Raw genomic sequence first — 18585 nt, forward strand, 5'->3', positions numbered from 1 at the left:
TGAAAAAAAAAAAAATCTACTCAACAAGAGCTCACCTGATGGCCGTGGAATCCTAATTCGATCTCCCACAAACCAAAATTCCCAGGCGTCCGGATGCCCAAGACATGCCAAGCACCGCTATCAGTGCTTGTCCGTAAGGCTGGCGAGGGATTGAAACAGAGAAGAAAAAAAAAAAAAAAAAAGGCTCTTGGCCCGGATGATGATTCGCACCCAACAGCGTCTGTTCCTCATGGCCAATTGGGAGAATTAATAAGCCACAGTCACAGCCCCCAAAGACCAGGAACAATGATGGAATTCGTTGCGGGGATAGCTGATCTCAAAAAGTCCCACCTGATAAGCGTTGGTGCTTGGGAGTAAGGACTCCACCGCCATTTCGTTTCCGAAAGTTTAAGATAAAAAGGAAGTTTAACCACGACCAAGAAAGTTGGTTCTCCTGGATTTGGATGCTGCCGGGCAAAGGCGCCTGAGCCCGACTTAGCCTTTACGAGGCTGCAATGTTGGGAAGAAAATAGAAAAGACGGGAGGGGGAGGTCATTGATATTCCCAATTCCGGTATTCGATTGGCAGCCAATGGTGAGACTTTGCCTACCCTACCCATGTGAGACCTGAATTTCTCACACACACACACACACACACATACACACACAAAGTTACCGATGATATTGGTAGTTGGGTGAATAATGTACCCGCAAGCAGAGCCAGTGGAAGGATCATGAAACAACGGAGGAGCTGTTGCTTGTAAATGATAAGTGATAGGCAGGCGGAATGCCCATTCTCGAAAATCGGTGCTGTACTATGTGGTTCATTCACGCCACTCGTTTGCGAAATTTATGCAAGCTCAGAATGCAGTGGTAAGATTTCGACATTTATTTTCTCATTGTATTATTATTGCAGAAGTGACTGCTCTTGAATTCTGCCCAAGCAGGCGGCTACTTCGTCGTTGAAGCCGGAATCGTGAGTAAGTGATCCATCCGTAGATATAATTATTATTAATGGAGGAAAGACAGTCATCGGTAACTTATACAGTACTGTACTCCGTACATAGTATGAAATTGGAAATAATACCCGGATACATACATACCCATACCATACAGGCTGTCAATACGCAACCGTATCAGAATCGCGGTATTGGTACGGTACGACACAGCTCACGATCTTATGCACGACGACGTCGACTGGGGAAAGCAGAAATTAATCCTTGATCCCACTGCGAAAACTGCTAAAAAAACTAACTATTCAATCCCGCTGCCAATCCTCTCCGTTTTTATTTATTTCTCCCTTGCTGCTGATTTTCCCTCTCCTCCATGTTGTGCCTCTGCTGGGCTCAAGATACATCTGCTTCCTGCACCCTCCATCGCTCCTTACTGTACTTTCCTAGCTCTGTCGCGCACGCATAAGTCGACCCCGCGACCCTTGCAGCAAACACCGCCAAAATAGCAGCGCCTCCTCGCCGTGATCGTCGAAACATCTACCCCGTTTGACCAAGACGCCAAAACCCTCCTCCCTTTCCTCCAAGAACTCACCTGCATAGCTCAAGCCCGTGGACTGCATTGGGAGCTACAACCATTCGTTGAGAGCCGGCTCCAGCTGCTCTCCGACGTATCAATCCCTGACACCCTTATTTTCGCGCTGCAATAGCTGGGCGCACGCCGCCTCAGCGAGTTTTCTGGGGATTGAGTCCCTGTTCACAAAGACCTATCTGGAGACTGGTCAAAATAACTTTGCAGGGCCCGAAACTATAGGCCTTGTGAGAGAGCTGCTAGCTAGATAAAAGGAGGGGCCTTGGGCTCTCATTCCTACCTCCAATCTCCTCTCTCCCGCCATCAACGCTTCATTTTTTCCCCAGCGCTCCTATTTTTACCACGAGTGAAAGATACTCATACTCAGCCACAAAGCATTTTTCTCTGTGGCGATCTACAAGCTCGATTGGATACCTTGCCGCCTCCCCTTCTACCCTGCAGATCAACTGCCGCCCTATCAAAGAAGAGCCCCCCCACAGTCGATTCTGTCGACCGCGAGAAATTACGCCGGAAGGTATAAGAGGAGGGCAAAAGCTAAGCAAACCTCGAGGCAGAACCGGGGACAAGCACAAGCGAGGTGATAAAGGCAACAAACGTTTGCTTTTATTTTCCCCCTCCTTTCAATTTGTTTTTTATAAAAGAAGAGCAGCTGTTAGAGGTCCGGGTGCCGCTCAAACCGAACAGTAGGCGCCAAATCATTCGCAAGCAGCCTCTAGAAGATCATTACGCATTATATTGCAGGTCAATATGCAGGTATCAAAATTTCGGCAAACTTGGTAGGCACGCCTTTGATACAACGACACTCAATCGCTGCCCTCCTTAACACGCCAGCCAGTCGAACTGCTGCTTGGCTTGTTCGGGAAACAAACCAGAACAACAATACGGTTGGGCCTCTTACCTTTTCTACACCACTTCATTCTCATTTATTTGCCTTGCACAGCCATCAACGGCGACGATTTGAAGTTTGGTACACCTTGAAAATCAGCCGCTCATCTGTAGTCCCTGCAGAGTCTCGTGCGCCAGTCCTCGCCCCACTTTTTATAACGGCTGTCTGTAATGGCATCTGGCGGGTGGCCGTCCCCCTCTACCTTAAAAGACAACTCCCATTCTCGATTGAACTCCTCCCCTTCCCAGGGCCCCCGCAGAATTCCCTTTCAAGATGTTTTGTCTTCTTCGACCCTTAGTTCAACTGCTCCCTCAGTTTCCGGATTTGGTCCTTCAGGGCCATCAAAAAGTTCTCCTGGCCTTCCTACTCATTTCTCAAGCGCGCCTAGTCCTTCCACTTTCTCTCTCAACGGCTCAGCCGATTCCTCGCGGGATCCTGCCGTCCGCAATACATTCAGCCCGACCTTTGCGCTTGGATCTCCCCTCCCCCTTGAACTTCCCGAGAGTGTTATGGCATTTCCTACATACCCCAATGCCCCTCCATCTGGTATAGATGGTATCGGGAACAATGCAACTTCCAACAAAGCTCCTGGGCTTATGAGAAGGCTATCTAGAGGAACTGCAAACAAACTGAGTCGGCGGAGACAGTCGACATCTCACCATGACAAGCGAGACAACAGCTCTGGTCCTGTTATTATGCGCAGGAGAAGTGACAGCAAAACTGGGACGACAACATCTCGGGATAGTGGTCTGGATTCAAGCTATGAAGAAGAGGAAGAGGGTTGCGGCACGTGGTGTAAGCCTGAAACAAATAGTACCACCAATGGATACAATATGTCCGGCACTGCCACCCATACGTGCACTGCGCCCGAGCTGGATTTAATTTTGCATCGTGGCTCTCCTCTGACCAAAGTCACCAAACATAAGAGAAAGAGAGTTACATTTTTCCTCGATTTACATGCCGCCAAGGTTTATTGGGATTTGTCAAATCCGGCCAAGAGACTCTATATCGATGATATTAAGGAAATACGCACAGGTCTGGATGCTCGTAACTACCGGGAGGAGCATGATATCCCTGAGAATCTCGAAAATTTGTGGTTCACGATTATTTTCACAAATCCTGAGCAGTCCAAAAACAAGCCCATAAAAACCATGCACCTTATCGCCCCGAATGAAGCCACTTTGGAACTCTGGACCAACATCTTGGACGATATCTCTAGATATCGTATCGGTCTCATGGCTGGCTTGGCTGGAACTCAAAGTGACACTGTCTTAAAAGCCCACTGGCAGCGTGAAATTTCTCGGCGGGTGCTAGAGCCTGGCGAAGAATCTCTTGACCGGAACGCTATTGAAGCCTTGTGTCAAAGTTTACACATCAATTGCTCTAAAAATATGCTGCGCGCTCAGATCACAAAAGCAGATACCGAAGGCAAAGGCCGTTTGAATTTTGCACAATTTAAAGACTTCCTTCAGCGACTGAGAGACCGCAAGGATATCCGAGAAATATTTCGTTCTGTCGCAGCAGACCCCGTGCAGGGGCTAACACTGGACGAGTTCCTTCATTTTCTTCGCGAAGTTCAACGCGAAAATGTGGAAGAGAATAGAAACTACTGGTGCTCAACCTTCGAATCCTTCTCCCGCAACTCCAAACAACGGCCAGAACCACGAAATTCGCCAGATTCTCGGATGGACTTGGACGCTTTTTCGGCTTTTTTAATTTCTCCTAAAAATAGCGTACACCTAATACGATATTCCCCTCCAAAGTTTGATAGGCCCCTCAACGAATACTTCATCTCGAGTTCACATAACACGTATTTACTCGGAAGACAGGTTGTTGGGGAATCTAGCACGGAAGCCTACATCACCGCTCTTCAAAATGGTTGCCGCTGCGTGGAGATTGACTGCTGGGATGGCGCTGATGGTCGTCCCACTGTCTCACATGGCCATACCATGACGAAAAGTGTTTTATTTGCAGACTGCATTAATGTTATCAACCGGTATGCTTTTCAAGCGTCTGAATACCCATTGATACTTTCGCTTGAGGTTCATTGCTCCCCAATCCAACAACTAGCGATGGTGGAAATCATGAAGGAGACATTTGGAGACAAGCTTGTTCTCCAGCCTCTCTTGACCAACTGTCCGATCTTGCCTTCCCCAGATGACCTAAAGCATCGCATCCTAATAAAAGTCAAAACCGCGGACGAGGAGGAGCTGTTGACCTCTTCTCATACACACACTACGGGCCGCAAGCGCAGCTCAAGTTCGCCATTTATTCGGCATACTCTCCCAGAGAGCAATAGTATATCGATGCCCTTTTCACAGACAAGCCATTCGGTAGATTCTGGTAGCTTGCCATCTTGGACCGCTGGAAGAAGATCACTTACCACCACAAGCATCAGCAGTGCATCCGAGGACAGCGATGTTGGCCAGCTCCTAACATCGACGAGGAAAGAAAAAAGAAGACAAAAAAGTCGAATAACCAGAGAACTCGCTGAGCTTGGTGTATACTCCCGGGGATATAAGTTCCACAGCTTCAATTCTCCGGAAAGTAAGAGGTTTAATCATGTATATTCTTTCGCTGAAAAAGCCTTCGAACGGTTATGTGGAGACTCGGAGAACAAAGCACTGCTCGAAGCCCATAATAGATCTTTCATTACGCGCGTCTACCCATCGAAATTTCGCGTTCGCTCATCAAATTTTGATCCGAATAGCTTCTGGAGACGAGGCGTGCAAATGGTAGCAATGAACTGGCAAACCTACGACGTCGGTATGCAGATGAACCAAGCAATGTTTGCTTCTGGCAGCGATCAGACTGGTTACGTTCTGAAGCCGGATAGTCTACGGACATCCCCCTCTCCCAGGTACATTGCTCTAAGTTGCGACTCAAAACCCAAGGTTGATAGGAAATTAGTTACGTTCACAGTAGATATCATATCCGCACAGCAACTGCCAAGGTTAAAAGGAATGGGTCCCGACGATAGTATCAACCCCTACGTTGAAATTGAGCTGTTTTGTGCCGATGACAAAAAGAAAGGTCTCGCATTCGGCGAAGGCGGTGTTAATACTTCTGCCCGCAACGGCATGTCTGGTATTGGTCAACCCCATCGCCGTCGGACAAAAATCGAACAGCAGAATGGCTACAATCCAGTGTTTAACGACCAATTTAAACTATCCCTAGAGACAAAGTACCCCGATCTCGTCTTCGTCCGTTGGGTCGTCCGCAACTCCCCCGACGGACGAAGTTTTGGTGGTAACAACAGCGTGCAGCCTGCCACTTTTACCGCAAAATTGAGTAGTCTCTTACAAGGGTACAGATATCTACCTCTCTATGATGCGAGCGGCGACCAATATCTATTCTCGACGCTATTCTGCAAAATCACCAAATTCGACCCTGTTCCAGTCCGGCGAGCTGGTTTCGAAGGGTGGAGAGGGGATCAGAAGGGCATAATCAGGCAAATTAGACACACATTGTCAAAACGCACATCACCTACCGAGAGGGACAAGGAGAGGGACAGTGATCGGGATCGGGGGAAGGGTAAGGACGCACCTCAAAAATCAGAAGACTCTCATCCCCGAAATAAAAGGTCTTCTTCCACCGATAGCTCCTCTTGCACTATTCCATCTCTACCATAACAGATGAAATGGAAATCGCGAAAAAGCAATTTTCGCCATCTACTTTCCACCCCCAAACGGTGTTTGGGAATGGGTCTCATTGGACTCGACTGGCTCGACTCTTCATTACACAATCCTTCCATAGACGATACACTTGACGACACTTGACGACATGCATAATGCTAGCTCAAAATTAAACCGGAAAGGCGTTTTTTTCCCTTTGTTTTCCTCTCCTTTTTTGCCTGTGAAATTATTTCAGATTAGGAAGTTTGACATCAAATCTGGTATCAATAACATTACTTCGAAGCTTCAATTTGCATACTACGGGAAAGATACGGATAGAATGGGAACACGCTGTGTTTGGCAAGGGATTGCCTTGCTTATTTCTTTGTCTTTTCTATTTTTCTCTCCAGCACGATTGTGATTGTCAACGGCCAAATGTCTCATTTTATTTCCATAATCAGGCAGTAAAGCATATGGGTAATGAGCTTTCCCTTTCCTTGGTTGTTTTCTACTTGCGTTCATCATCCACATGGATTGCTGGAGGTTACGTAAACGGTCTTTTGTTACTATCGTTCTGATATCTCTGATGTATTGTTAAATTCTTCTTCGTTTTTTAACTCATGTGCTATACCATACCATTCCGGAGAATAGTTTTTTAAGTATTTACATTATTATGCCATACTTTCTTTTTTCTGTCCACTTAAGCCCTCTCTATTTGTTGAACTTGGTTATTCTTGCTGTTTGATCTCATGGCAAGGTAGCTTCGGGGGAATCGGAGCTGTGGATGAACAATACTCAAGGCGAATATATGCCTTTGTATACGCACGGTCGTACCGATGATGTCTATTCTACTCGTAAACGGGGCTACCGGATACTTGCATTGTACGCGCATTGCCTTATGATGCTAGCTTTGAAAACCTTTCGCCTTTTTGGTCATTCAGACGTCATTCAGACTATAGCGGTGCGAGCGTCCACCAGATCAAACCCCTCGAATTATCATATTGAAGCGGTGTTAACACAATTATTAATAGCATTACCAAGCTAACGCGTCGACGCAGTGATCCCCCCATCCACAACGATTTTCTGGCCAGTTATATACTCGGCCTGCTCAGAAGCCAAGAAAACCACAGCATACGCAACATCAAACGGATCTCCCATCCTCCCCATCGGTACAAGCCTGGTGTCTCTTTTCGACGAATCCCTCCAAATCCCCCCCGGCATACTTCTCCGCCAGCAATCCGACAAGTGGCGAATGAATCAAACCAGGCACTACCACATTCAACCTAACACCCTTCTTCGCATAGATGACAGCAGTGGTCTTCGTGAACTGTATCACCGCCGCTTTCATCGCACTATAAGCGACCTGTGGCTTGCCGATATAGCGCATCCCCGCAATCGAGGAGACATTGACAATCGGACCACCGCCCTCCTGCCCCTCCATTATCGGCAACACGTAGTGACAGCACAAATACACCGATTTCATATTGACGGTCGTCTGGCTGTCCCACGACTGCTCAGACATTTCCGCAGGCCCCGCAGGCTCCGATCGTCCGACGTTGTTGACCAAGATATCGATGCGCCCGCCATAGCGCGCCAGGCATGCATCCACCAGCGCTGTCACATCGGCATCCTTAGTGACGTCAGCGCTCATCACAGTGCATTCACCCGCCTCTGCCTCGATGCGGCGTTGAGTGTGTTGTGCTACGGAAAGGTGGAGGTCGCAGACAAATACCTTGGCCCCGTTTGCCGCCAGAACGCGGGCGGCTGCAGCGCCGTTTCCCCACATGTCTGGATCACCGGACTGGCCGATGCCTGTTAGTAGGACGACTTTCCCTTTGAGATCTGGGTAAATTGTGGGGTTGAAGGGGGGGGGTTGTCTTTGTGGTTGACATCATTCTGGCGAGGAGGGTTGAGGAACAAGGGATTGCCGTGGATAACAGAACAAAGACTGTGGCTGTCTCCCCTGAAATTATTTGGACCACTATCCTTTTTCCTTCCTTTGATCCAGGTCTCTTCTTTGCTTTTCTCCAATCTTAAATATTTTTGGCTCTTGGGATGGGAATGTTCCAGAAAGAAGTGTTATCGACCGCAGTTGTACGAGAAATATACAACAACCTCGATGCAAATTTGAGTTTCACGACAAATTTTAGTGCAGGACTGATTTATAGTTTGATCTGTTTGATCTGTAGAAGCTGGCATCAGGAATCGCAGATTTGTATGATGTAACTAGCGGGGTTATAGCTGGGGCGGGACAGCCGAGTCGATCTTATCGGGATCGGCAGTCTCGGCAATTCGGTGGCTCATCCAACATCGGCTCGGGAATTTTGGTCCTCCCGCCTTCAGGAACGGGCCGAACCCTCAAAGTGCTAATTTCACCTAACCCTTCGCACGATCGGTTGTTAAGCATAACACCATCATTGGGGCAAGGGATTTGGTGCCCGATTCCCAAAAGAATTATGAGCCTCAAAGCATAATCTACGTCAATATCCGGAACATCCTCTATATATATATATGTATCATAGATCTCACCGAATTTCAAGTTTTTAAACCTGTACATGTAAGTATGATGAATAGCGAACAATCTTTGTTGTCAGCGCACGAGCATTTTAAGATAGACGCGCAGGGTTAGGTTTAGAAACGTGCATACTTAAAAATGGTAACTACGAGCGTCGTTGCTGCCGCCGACGAAAAATCAGTTGTATAGCTCAGATGAGGAAGTTGCGACAGAGACCCGTTGGGATGGGCCACTTGCAGCCTCAGGGAAAGAATGAAAGAAAGAACTGTCTCTCTCCTCAGCAGTTACAACTTCCGTTTGTTAGAGGTAGTGGTGGCTCCTTCCTCGAACACCACTGCTCTTTCCAAAATTCATCTCTCATCTCATCTCTTCTTCCCTTTTCTCCACCGTTAACAACAGCGTGAATAGGTGCCTACCCTACCCCTGCCTCCCACCGCCCATCCGCAGAACTAATTCAATGCAGTGGCAAATAAATGATGACGTTGACGGAGATTTGTAGGCCTCCTTATCCTCGTGCCGGCGTTCCCCTGGCACCCTCTGGTGCCGGCCTGGGCCCGCGCAATCCACAAGGAGCGGCTTGCATGCCTGTAGCAGCAATCGGTATCCCGGAAGTTGAGGTCGCGGCCAATGAATTAACATTTTGACCTTGAAGACTTACAGAATGGCAGAGGCAGTCTCAATGCTTCCACGCTCTTGGATTCTGAGCTAGCATTCATACTGTGTGATGTTGATGATCCCTCGGTGGCCCACCACAAGCACCAACAATAGTTATCCCTCTGATGCTTTCGGCATGGCCCACGCTGATGAGAAGAGGAGAGCTGGCATGGAAGGAGGGCAACTGTGAAGAGTCGCACTTCTGCGCGGGTGAGTGGTAGCCCTTCTGGAATGAAGCTCAGGTGAGTTCAATTTGTTGACTTGATTATTACTCTCATCAGAGGTCGAAAAATAAAAGGTGGTCGTCCACGGTAACTCGTCCACCATCCGTGGTGAACCTGTTAGGTACTGCTTTCATTTTCCATGTTGTGGTAGTGTTTCAAATAGCTAGCTACCCGAAACGGCGAACAGAGAGTAATTCCACTCTTTTTTTATCTCAAGAATAATGCCAGCCTGGTGGATACCAGTTTATTTTGCATGTAATGGTTTTCGTCCAAGGTGTGACCAGGTTCCGTAGGTAGCTAGGGACATACAATTGGGATATAGACTTGAATGAGGTAGGCTCCCCGGTGATTCTGTAGTCCGTCCAAATCGGCACTCTCGATCCTCCTTAAGTAATTAGACAGACTTTCTTTTCTATATTCGATATTCGACATTGCCACTTCTCAACCTATAGACCCTTCTCTCGGCTGCAGAGAGCTTTTCTAGCTGCAGAAGCAAAATATCGAGGGCATCGAAAATGGTCAGCAGACCAGTCCACGCTCAGAAGTCCACCTTTCATGGCGTGGAATAACAGAAGGGAACCTGGGTGTTGATGCCCAAAGACTTGGGGGCAGGCGATGGAAAGCCAATATGTGTCTACCTTGGTGGAAATGATAGAAATGCAGTACAACGTAGAGGTTGTAGCTCGAAACAGGCGCGATGGCGGAGTGGTTAACGCGAGAGACTAGAATTAAGTAACTTAACTTACCCTTTAACTAATCTCTTCCCTTCGGGGGCGTAGGTTCGAATCCTGCTCGCGTCGAATTTACTGTTCTTTTTTTTTATTTCTTTTTGGAGTTGCTGCGTTATGGAGCCAAGGATAATTCCATTGGTTCGAATACGCCAACAGCATAGAGAAATGTACTCTGTAACCCATGTGAAAACATTGAATATCATCAGCCGAACAAAAAAGTGTTCATCAACATTGGGACTTTGAAACCCGAAAAAGCGAAAATAGCCAACGGGATTACGTGCACAACTTAGAACATGTAAAAACTTAACAACTGAAAAGAACCACGCCGTCGGATACCCAGAAAATGAAACAAATATTCACATGGACGGAAGTAGGGAAAGCCCATGGTCTCTTAAAAACGATCATTCCTAAACGCACCATCCTATCCATCTGCTTTTCAACTGTGTTCCTCATCAAGGCCAAGGATGGTTCTCAAAACCGAAACTTCACTGTGGTCGCGAGTGTTTTTCATGATATGGCAGAATGGAACATTAACTTTAATTTCTTCATCGCCACCCTCCGCTCCGTTTGCGAATTCAGCTTCGAACAAGAGCTCCCCTCCATTCTGCCATTTGTTTCCAGATTGAAGCATATCGCCGGAGAGTAATCGGCCAAGGGTCGTAGTAATTCCCCGAATTACTAAGGAGAACATCGAGGACGTGGAATAGTTTGGAGCGTTATCTCCAGCGTCCAATGTCATTTTCATGTCAAACAAAGCATGGAGGCATCGAGTAGGGTCTGTATATATGGGGAATGGGCATTTCGTGGTGTCCCTGTAAGTCGCAATGAGACTTGAAGCGCCGCAACCAACGATGATAATAGTAGTATTGGTGGGTAACTGCGATGGCGCTGGAATACTCTCGGACACGGCCTTGACATAGTCTTGACAGCTCTGTAAAGAAAAAAGTCAAATAGTGGTTCTGTTCGAAACATGTGCTCAAACCATTTGAACACAGAAACAACGAGCTTCAGGTTGAGGCCTTTTGTAGCTCTCTGCTTTCTCCTGGAGATGGATCTATGCTCGCAACTCAGGAGCAGGGGCAAATTTGAAAATTCTATACTAATGAACGCGAACAACTTACTCCGCAAAAGAAATGGCGAATGAAAATAATTAATGTTCGCTTCTTTTCCCCTCGTCCCGATGGTTTATACAAATCTCCAAACAGTACTTCATTCCCATCCGCATCTAAAACAGAGAGCTTAGCAGCGTCTCTTAAGGTAGACTCTGAGGGCATCTCAAGAGGGGAATGGGTTGGGGGATTCATGGTTGAACTTTTGCTTTGCGTAAGCCTCTCTCGAGTGTGTAGTATGTTTGTTGTGTCTTCGCGTTGTTGCAGTCAGTGACTACTATTTAGCTGGTTGGGGAATACGACGGGTTGTTGGAGATGGCTTAAAACTGAGGCGGGTGGTGTGGTTCCAATAAGTTAATGTGGATGCCCTCCTCTCCTCACGGCCGTACGCTGCGTATCTAGAGGCTGGACCGAACAGCGGCGGGCGTAACTTAAACCTTAGAACTAGTTAGGGCAAGGACCGGACCAGGGTTAGCTTTTCGCCATGCCGCCTCGCACAAAGCGTAAGTTATGATATAACTTTTATTCAGCCCTATCTACTCTGTATGCCCTGGTCAAGTGGCTACGCTGCGTAGGCAGAGTTCTAGTTAGTGTCTTCAACTCACTGCTTTGTCTTGACCAAGATCTAAACAGTGGGCAATGTCAAACCAATAAACTATCATTGCCGGTAGAATGATGTAAGACGAGGAGAACATCAGCTTTCTTGCAAAATCAAATAATGGTTATCTACTTCTGAACACCTAGAGACGAACCAATGAAGTCAAGAAATCTATGTTCACTAACTCCGTACCGTGAAATCATAATATTTAAATGGGAAACTGGATTGAGAGTTCTCCCGCTAGATAAGGACGTTAGCAGGAGTTGCTATAAGCATGCAGAAGAATATAGATACGGGATATCTAATACCCTGTCGATATACGTTCCACACCACCCAATGACCTATGCCCCTATTACTATGATGGAACTACAGAATGGCTACTGAAATATTTCAGATATACTGAAGAAATCATAACTGTATTGTCGACCAATTTCAAACTAAAACGGCATAGAATAAACAAATTTTGCGCATATATTTTCCCCCGGCCAACCGCCATCATCAACGTTCAAATTGTGTTCTTAGAATAGCATTTGCTTAAAGTACTTCTCTAGGAGAGCACTTCGCCACAGAAGTTGTATCCACCAGCCTTACCAGGAATATAAATATACGCTGCTGCGTTACAACTTTTCTCACACCCACAGATGCGGTGTGCAAGAGCCGCAGTTAACCGCCCGCCTTTCCACCTCCACGCCACATGGCATGCGTGCACATTCCTAACTTGATAGCGGGTTTCTAGTACTTCGCTTTAAATCAAAACCACTAGGATGCACGTGAACCAGGTCGCAAATTGCATCTGCATGGATGTGTACCGTGTTTTGTCAAATGGGTAGCTTGCATGTAAGTTAGAAACTAATACATGAAGATTCCGGCTTGACCTAAATGTGAGGTCGAGTAACAGTGGTTGGTTCTCGAACCAAAAGCGTATCCGAATAGGTGCAAAAAAGCGACGGGCGAGAAGAGAGAGCCGCAGGCCTCGAAAGCTCTTGTTCGGGCGTCAGGCAACGCATTCTCATCATGGATGGTGACTCGCGAAATTCACGTTTACTTCTGCAACAGATGTAAAGTTTCCTGTCGATGGTGATATAGTCATGGACTCGCAAGCTCTCAGTCGTAGTTTCCACCAATTTGACTTGCAAAAGCTGTCGAGACACTGCGTGCGTCATCATCATCGGCTGGGTTACCGCGGCCGCCACGAGGAACACGAATGCTCGCCGAACTTCCACCAAAGATGCTGCCGTTATCACTAGGGCCAGGTTTATATGGCTCTGCACGACCACCAGATTCGACGTAGCGTTTCAAGCGGTCAGACTGGCTCATGCTTGCCTGCTTATTCATATCGTGAATGCTTAAACCGGAGAGGCTAACGCCGCCTTGTCCGACGACACTGCCCGTGATATCGGACTCAGTTGCTGCGACAGACTCGCCAGTAACGCTAGGCGCGCCTTTACCTCTAGATCCATTGGCACGGCGGTGGCCTGGAAGTTGCGGCCAGGGATCGGCAAAGTTCCGGAACATGTGGGGATATCCAGATGGAATAGCAACCCCTCCGAGAGCGGATGAATGAACTGAGGAGACGTCATCTGGGATGTAACTCGCCACAGATCCCGTGTCATGATAGTCACCGCGATGGCCATTCCTGCCATTGACCATCCCACTGGCCATGTTAGAGGCGTGATTATAAGCCACCTGGAAACGCTGTGGTCCGCGGTAGGCCTGTTTCGGACGAGGGAATTGGACAAGGGACACCTGCAAGTTTGACAACGGCCCTTCCACGAGGCAGTTCTTCTCTTTGAAATGCAGTAGAAGGTAGTTCCACAGAGGATGCTTCGATAGAACTTTCGGGTTGCCTAGGATGACTAGTCCATATTTGGCACGGGTAAGCGCGACATTAAGCCGACGTGGGTCACTCAAAAATCCAATTCCCTGATGGTCGTTGGATCTGACACAGGAGAGCACGATATAATCTTTCTCTCGGCCTTGGAAAGCATCAACTGACGCCACCTCGATTTCTTTGTAAAGTTCCTTCTTGAAAGTGCCAGTTGCCTGCATGGAGCTGACAACGTAACTACGCTGCCCTTCATACGGGGTAATAATCCCGATGCTAGAAGGCTTCACGCCAGCTTTGAAAAACCTGGTAACAATTTTCTCCACGTTGGCAGCTTCGGTACGATTTAAATATGACGTTCCTGATGCCGAAATTTCCTCATTTCCTAGGTTTGACCAGAACATCATAGGGTTGTGCGCCACAGGCCAGGGGAAATCAACGTCCTTAAGAAGACGTTCAGACTCTGTCACACCATTCTGCAAGGATCCATCGTAGAACATGTTTGAAGGGAACTCGGATAGACATGGATGCATGCGATACTGCACGTTGAGACGGATAGGCGCGCATCCAAGGATGACCAAGCGCTCAAATAGAGACTGGTTGAGCCCAGCTTTTGCCGCCTTCTTGTTCATGATAACAGGTCCTAGCTGTTGATGGTCGCCAACAAGAACAACTTGCTTGCATCCTAGGACGAGGGGAATCATGCACTCGGGTTCCGCAGATTGAGTAGATTCATCAATAAGGACGGTTCGGAATTTGAACTTTGCGAGGCGTGGATCGCCAGCACCAACGCAGGTACAGCAAATAACATCCGCATTGCTCAAGATCTCTTTCTCCGCAGCACGAACAAGTTGCTTGAACTTTTTCTCATCTTGGCTAGAAAGCTCACCCAGCTCAGCCTTCAGTTGATTGAGTTTGACAAGTTCGATATTGCTGTCATTGTTATGGACCTGTTCATGAAGGGAAAGGAAACCCACAGGGGATTCCACATCCTCTCGTGACTTGGCAGTGACCCGAACAGTCTTCAGCCCAGTTCTGTGGATGCGTTCGCAAAGTTGGTCAACCGCAACATTAGACGGTGCGCAGACTAACACTTGGCCGCCGTTTATTTTTGCCAGGTTATAAATAATATTAGCTGAAGTGACGGTTTTCCCAGTGCCAGGAGGTCCTTGAATTAAGCTCAAAGGTTTCTGAAGGACGCTTTTCACAGCATTAGTCTGACTGCTGTTGAGGTCTGGAAGACCTGGCACGCTGAACTTCTTGGGCATTTGAGTTCTCATAGGCCCAGCGGCAACCTCATTCCCCAAAAGTCGATGGAAGATGTAACCCGAAACGCTCATCTCATCAACAGCAAATGTTTTCATGGCTAGCTGCATTCGGTCAAAGGATGTCGCCTTCCAAACATAATCAGCTGTGAAATTATGCGTGCAGTCAGTGGGGACAGATTTATGATCGCCTTTGGTTCGCAATTCAATAGTAACCTCGTCAGACTGATTGTTAGGAATTTTAATGACGTATCCTACTCCATCCCATTTAGGTCGCAGCTCTCCAGTATATTTAAGCCGCATTTCATCACCAACAGCCAACTTCACATCGCCAAGTTCCAGCTTCGGGAGAACAAAACTCGCCAGATGCTTGTTGTTCAGTCCTAGGTCCCACCGCACAACCAAGCCGTCTTGAGATTGGGCCTCTTTCAATTTGCGATCATAGTCGGCTTCGATCTTCACAAGGGGGCCGAATACGTTCTGGTATTGGTAAGCGTCGTCATATCGAAGGAGGACTGGCGCAGGTTCGTCATCAACACCCGTTGCTTTCTCGAGATCTTCAACAGTAGCCGATGCATTATCTTTCCACATCTCCTCTAGCTTCGCGATCATTTGAGGGCTTAGATGCCGCGCGCGAAGTTGTTCTTGGTCAGACGGAGAGCTCACGAGCCATGGTAAAAAGGAACGGTCCTCGATAAGAGGCTGCCAGCGGGACGTATCCCAGTTCATATCTTTCGAGGAAGGCATCGCAGCGCAAGGTTGCCGACAGAGTAGCACCACAACAGTGTCGGATTTGGCGGGAATAAAGCCTAGAAGGAAAACATTTTTCGTCCCACAATTGTAGCATTCGAGAATTGTGTCACCAAGCGACGATTCGGGGTGCAGCTGAACTTCCTTATGCCTTGCTCTGACTAGGTGATTGACGATATGAGATGAGGAGGTGTTGCCACGCGCGCTGCAAAACCACTTGGTGCAAGTTAAGCACTTCACTACGCTGCTTGGATTATGAATTCCACAGTAACTATAAAAAGGAAGAGCCAAAAGTCAGTATGCTGTAATCATAAACTCCATCACTTTGGCACATCCAGCGACGGAACTTATATCTCCAACTTACGCGCATGAGTGAACAGGTAGTTCCTTTTCTTCCTCCGGTTTGGTGGCGGTCGTTTTGATCCCATCGACAGGGACGCTAGCCATGCTTTCCAAATCATCATCCTCGAAGCTATCCGATATCTCGTCTTCATCATCATGTTGTCGTTTTCGAGGCCCGGTGGCTAAATTTAAGATGCTTTCATCGCCATCGATGGTAGACATGTCGTCTCCAGCGTTAATCGTAGAAGCAGAGTCTGAAACTAGATGATTTCCCATATAGTTAAAAGCCTCCATATTGACGTATATCACTTTCTCCCAAATCTATTGTCTTTCCCTTCGAGCGTTGCAGCTTGTGCAGAAGCACAGTGATACCGTTTTCGGAGTGAAGTCGAACCTCGCATTCAGAACGACCGAATAAAAGAAAATTATTTGTCACTAGTAACCGGAGAAATTTCAAACAGTCAGCATCAAATTTTGTTTTTGTACAGTCCGTCACGAGCATTTTTGACGGGCAGATATCCCATTTACAGCGAGAACCATGACATAGCCAGTTGAGGGGAGCGTACAGCAGAAATAGCCACAAGGCAAGAATAGAAAACTGAGTCACTTCCGTTCTGCAACCCAAGGATCTATGGCACACAGACAATTAAAAAAGGTCGAAATAGTTAGAGGTTACCACCTGGGTAGTGGGAGTGATGGTCCCGGATGGCAATCGCTACGACCCGCGAAATCTGCGATAGTTACAACTACGGCAGCCGCGGCTAACCACAAGTGCAGTTTCTAGTTCCCCGTTAAATAAAAAATAAAGTCAAAAATATCGGCATAGCGCACATGGTCCTTCAGTCAGCAGCCTTGCGTCCTTCAGCAACTAAACCACGGGTCAAAATGATTGTATGAATATTCCTCTCCCCAGATCTTGATTTGTGACGATTTGTGCTAACATAACCAACAGCGCCGTCAAGCTCGTGAACGGAGAGACTATCTCTACCGAAAAGCTCTCCTCCTCCGCGATGCTTCTATAGCAGAGAAGCGCGCGAAGCTGAAAGCTGCCCTTGCGTCAGGGAAACCGTTAGATCCCTCTGTGGCCAATGATAAAATATTGCGAGAAGATTTCAAATACGATGAATCCTTACCCACATCCTCGAAACCGGGAGACCCTAACTCCAAAGATTCTGACATGCTTGACCTCGATGACGAGTATGCTCTCACATCCGGCATCGTTGACCCTCGACCCCTCATTACAACGTCCCGTTCTCCCTCTGCGCGCCTTAGTACTTTCGCCAAAGAGATGCGTTTACTCATCCCAACTTCGATTCGGATAAATCGGGGAAATCTAGTCATTCCTGATCTTCTAGCAAGCGCCAAGGCGTCCGCACTCTCTGATATGATCCTGCTACACGAGCATCGCGGTACACCCACTGCGATAACCGTGTCTCACCTCCCCTATGGCCCAACGGCCAGTTTCTCGCTACATAATGTCATGCTACGAGCAGATATTCCGAACTCTGCACGAGGAACCGTCTCGGAAAGCTATCCTCACCTAATATTTGAAGGGTTTACCACCAAGCTGGGTGCTCGTGTCGTCCAAATCCTAAAACATATTTTCCCGCCGCGGGAAGCAAATGGGAAGCTCGGGAGTAGGGTTGTCACCTTTAAAAATATAGAAGACAGTATAGAAGTGCGACATCATGTATTCGTTAAGACTGGATACCAATCAGTTGAACTAGCTGAAGTCGGGCCGCGGATGACGATGAGACTATTCCAAATCCGAGGAGGAACGTTGGAGAAGGACTCCGGAGGCGAGGTTGAATGGGCACTCAGTCAATATACCAGGACGAGTAGGAAGAAGGACTATTTGTGATGCGTGGATTGATTATTTAAACCTGGCATGAAAATGGGCTGCTAAAAGGGATTCTCATGGGATGGCGCGCAGATAATTGCACCGGCGCAATGGTAGAACTGGTGATACTGGGATGGAGTTTTATATCATTTTGCCTCACAAGCAACCTACTTTAATATGTTCTGGAAATTTCATAATAGCACTGTTCGTTCAATTTCTTCCCAATACGTAAAGCAACACTTTCATGAGCATAGGAGTATTGATTTCAACTTGCTATATAACGAAGAAAGCAAGAACGAAGAAGAAGGGAAAACGAAAGGAAACCCAAATGGACGATGTATTAAGGGACGATATATTGTGGCGGACATATTGCTTGCGAAAACAGAATTTTCCCAGCCCCCTCTGAAAATTAGTAGCAAAACACCACAAAAAAATCAAAATATCCACATTTCTCCAGAACCATTCAATTATCATATAATTCACATCTTTTTTCATCAAATATCATCTGAATACATGTCTTTCTAATCTTTATCATCGAATCCACATATGTCAGTCAACTTTTTTTTCAATATGTCTTGCAACATCCACTGTTCTGCTGCTTTGCAAGTCTGTACAGAGACTTCTACTCTGCACCTCAGTCTCCTCAAACTATCTATTTCAGAAGTTTCAGATAATGAAGAGAATTCAGTCAATGATGAGATGAAAGAGCAGG

At 47.2% G+C, this 18585-nt stretch overlaps 5 protein-coding genes and 1 non-coding gene across 7 annotated transcripts; 3 read left to right on the top strand and 3 right to left on the bottom strand.

The window, feature by feature from the left end:
* Positions 1 to 525: 525 nt before the first annotated feature.
* Positions 526 to 8779, top strand: BDCG_03920 (phosphatidylinositol phospholipase C, gamma-1). Its single transcript, XM_045419588.1, has one exon. It carries the CDS (start codon positions 2577 to 2579, stop codon positions 6036 to 6038), a length of 3462 nt encoding a protein of 1153 aa, XP_045275853.1. The 5' UTR covers positions 526 to 2576; the 3' UTR covers positions 6039 to 8779.
* BDCG_03921 lies at positions 6555 to 8206 on the bottom strand. 2 transcript variants are annotated; one of them, XM_045419590.1, is made up of 2 exons: positions 7753 to 8206; positions 6555 to 7650 (listed from the first exon to the last, which is right to left on the bottom strand). In XM_045419590.1, the coding sequence occupies exons 1-2, from the start codon at positions 7804 to 7806 to the stop codon at positions 7162 to 7164; spliced, it is 543 nt and encodes a 180-aa protein (XP_045280683.1). In that variant the 5' UTR covers positions 7807 to 8206; the 3' UTR covers positions 6555 to 7161. The 2 variants fall into 2 exon arrangements, with proteins under 2 accessions (XP_045280683.1, XP_045275854.1); XM_045419589.1 differs by having other exon boundaries at positions 6555 to 8206.
* A 1325-nt stretch (positions 8780 to 10104) lies between the features above and the next one.
* BDCG_16816 lies at positions 10105 to 10213 on the top strand. The gene has a single exon. It is a non-coding gene; the product is annotated as a tRNA-Ser (tRNA).
* On the bottom strand, positions 10116 to 11755 carry BDCG_03922 (uncharacterized protein). Its single transcript, XM_045419591.1, has 2 exons — positions 11266 to 11755; positions 10116 to 11075 (listed from the first exon to the last, which is right to left on the bottom strand). The coding sequence occupies exons 1-2, from the start codon at positions 11446 to 11448 to the stop codon at positions 10581 to 10583; spliced, it is 678 nt and encodes a 225-aa protein (XP_045275855.1). The 5' UTR covers positions 11449 to 11755; the 3' UTR covers positions 10116 to 10580.
* A 180-nt stretch (positions 11756 to 11935) lies between these two features.
* BDCG_03923 (regulator-nonsense transcripts 1) lies at positions 11936 to 16890 on the bottom strand. The gene is made up of 3 exons (XM_045419592.1): positions 16600 to 16890; positions 16056 to 16468; positions 11936 to 15962 (listed from the first exon to the last, which is right to left on the bottom strand). The coding sequence occupies exons 2-3, from the start codon at positions 16325 to 16327 to the stop codon at positions 12956 to 12958; spliced, it is 3279 nt and encodes a 1092-aa protein (XP_045275856.1). The 5' UTR covers positions 16328 to 16468; positions 16600 to 16890; the 3' UTR covers positions 11936 to 12955.
* Positions 16774 to 18566, top strand: BDCG_03924 (U3 small nucleolar ribonucleoprotein IMP4). Its single transcript, XM_045419593.1, has 2 exons — positions 16774 to 16924; positions 16986 to 18566. The coding sequence occupies exons 1-2, from the start codon at positions 16865 to 16867 to the stop codon at positions 17892 to 17894; spliced, it is 969 nt and encodes a 322-aa protein (XP_045275857.1). The 5' UTR covers positions 16774 to 16864; the 3' UTR covers positions 17895 to 18566.
* Positions 18567 to 18585: the final 19 nt, after the last annotated feature.

This window comes from Blastomyces dermatitidis (assembly GCF_000003525.1).
Source record: "Blastomyces dermatitidis ER-3 genomic scaffold supercont1.4, whole genome shotgun sequence".
Taxonomy (NCBI): Eukaryota; Fungi; Ascomycota; class Eurotiomycetes; order Onygenales; family Ajellomycetaceae; genus Blastomyces; species Blastomyces dermatitidis.

Bases quoted from the DNA above. Each gene is read 5' to 3' on its own strand.
- BDCG_03920 (XM_045419588.1), top strand. From the start codon at position 2,577: ATGGCATCTGGCGGGTGGCCGTCCCCCTCTACCTTAAAAGACAACTCC.
- BDCG_03921 (XM_045419589.1), bottom strand. From the start codon at position 7,806: ATGTGGGGAAACGGCGCTGCAGCCGCCCGCGTTCTGGCGGCAAACGGG.
- BDCG_03922 (XM_045419591.1), bottom strand. From the start codon at position 11,448: ATGAATCCCCCAACCCATTCCCCTCTTGAGATGCCCTCAGAGTCTACC. The intron at 11,076-11,265 runs GTAAGTTGTTCG...TTTTCTTTACAG, and splicing joins TTCGCCATTTCTTTTGCGGA to AGCTGTCAAGACTATGTCAA.
- BDCG_03923 (XM_045419592.1), bottom strand. From the start codon at position 16,327: ATGGAGGCTTTTAACTATATGGGAAATCATCTAGTTTCAGACTCTGCT. The intron at 15,963-16,055 runs GTAAGTTGGAGA...TCCTTTTTATAG, and splicing joins CTACCTGTTCACTCATGCGC to TTACTGTGGAATTCATAATC.
- BDCG_03924 (XM_045419593.1), top strand. From the start codon at position 16,865: ATGGTCCTTCAGTCAGCAGCCTTGCGTCCTTCAGCAACTAAACCACGG. The intron at 16,925-16,985 runs GTATGAATATTC...CATAACCAACAG, and splicing joins AACCACGGGTCAAAATGATT to CGCCGTCAAGCTCGTGAACG.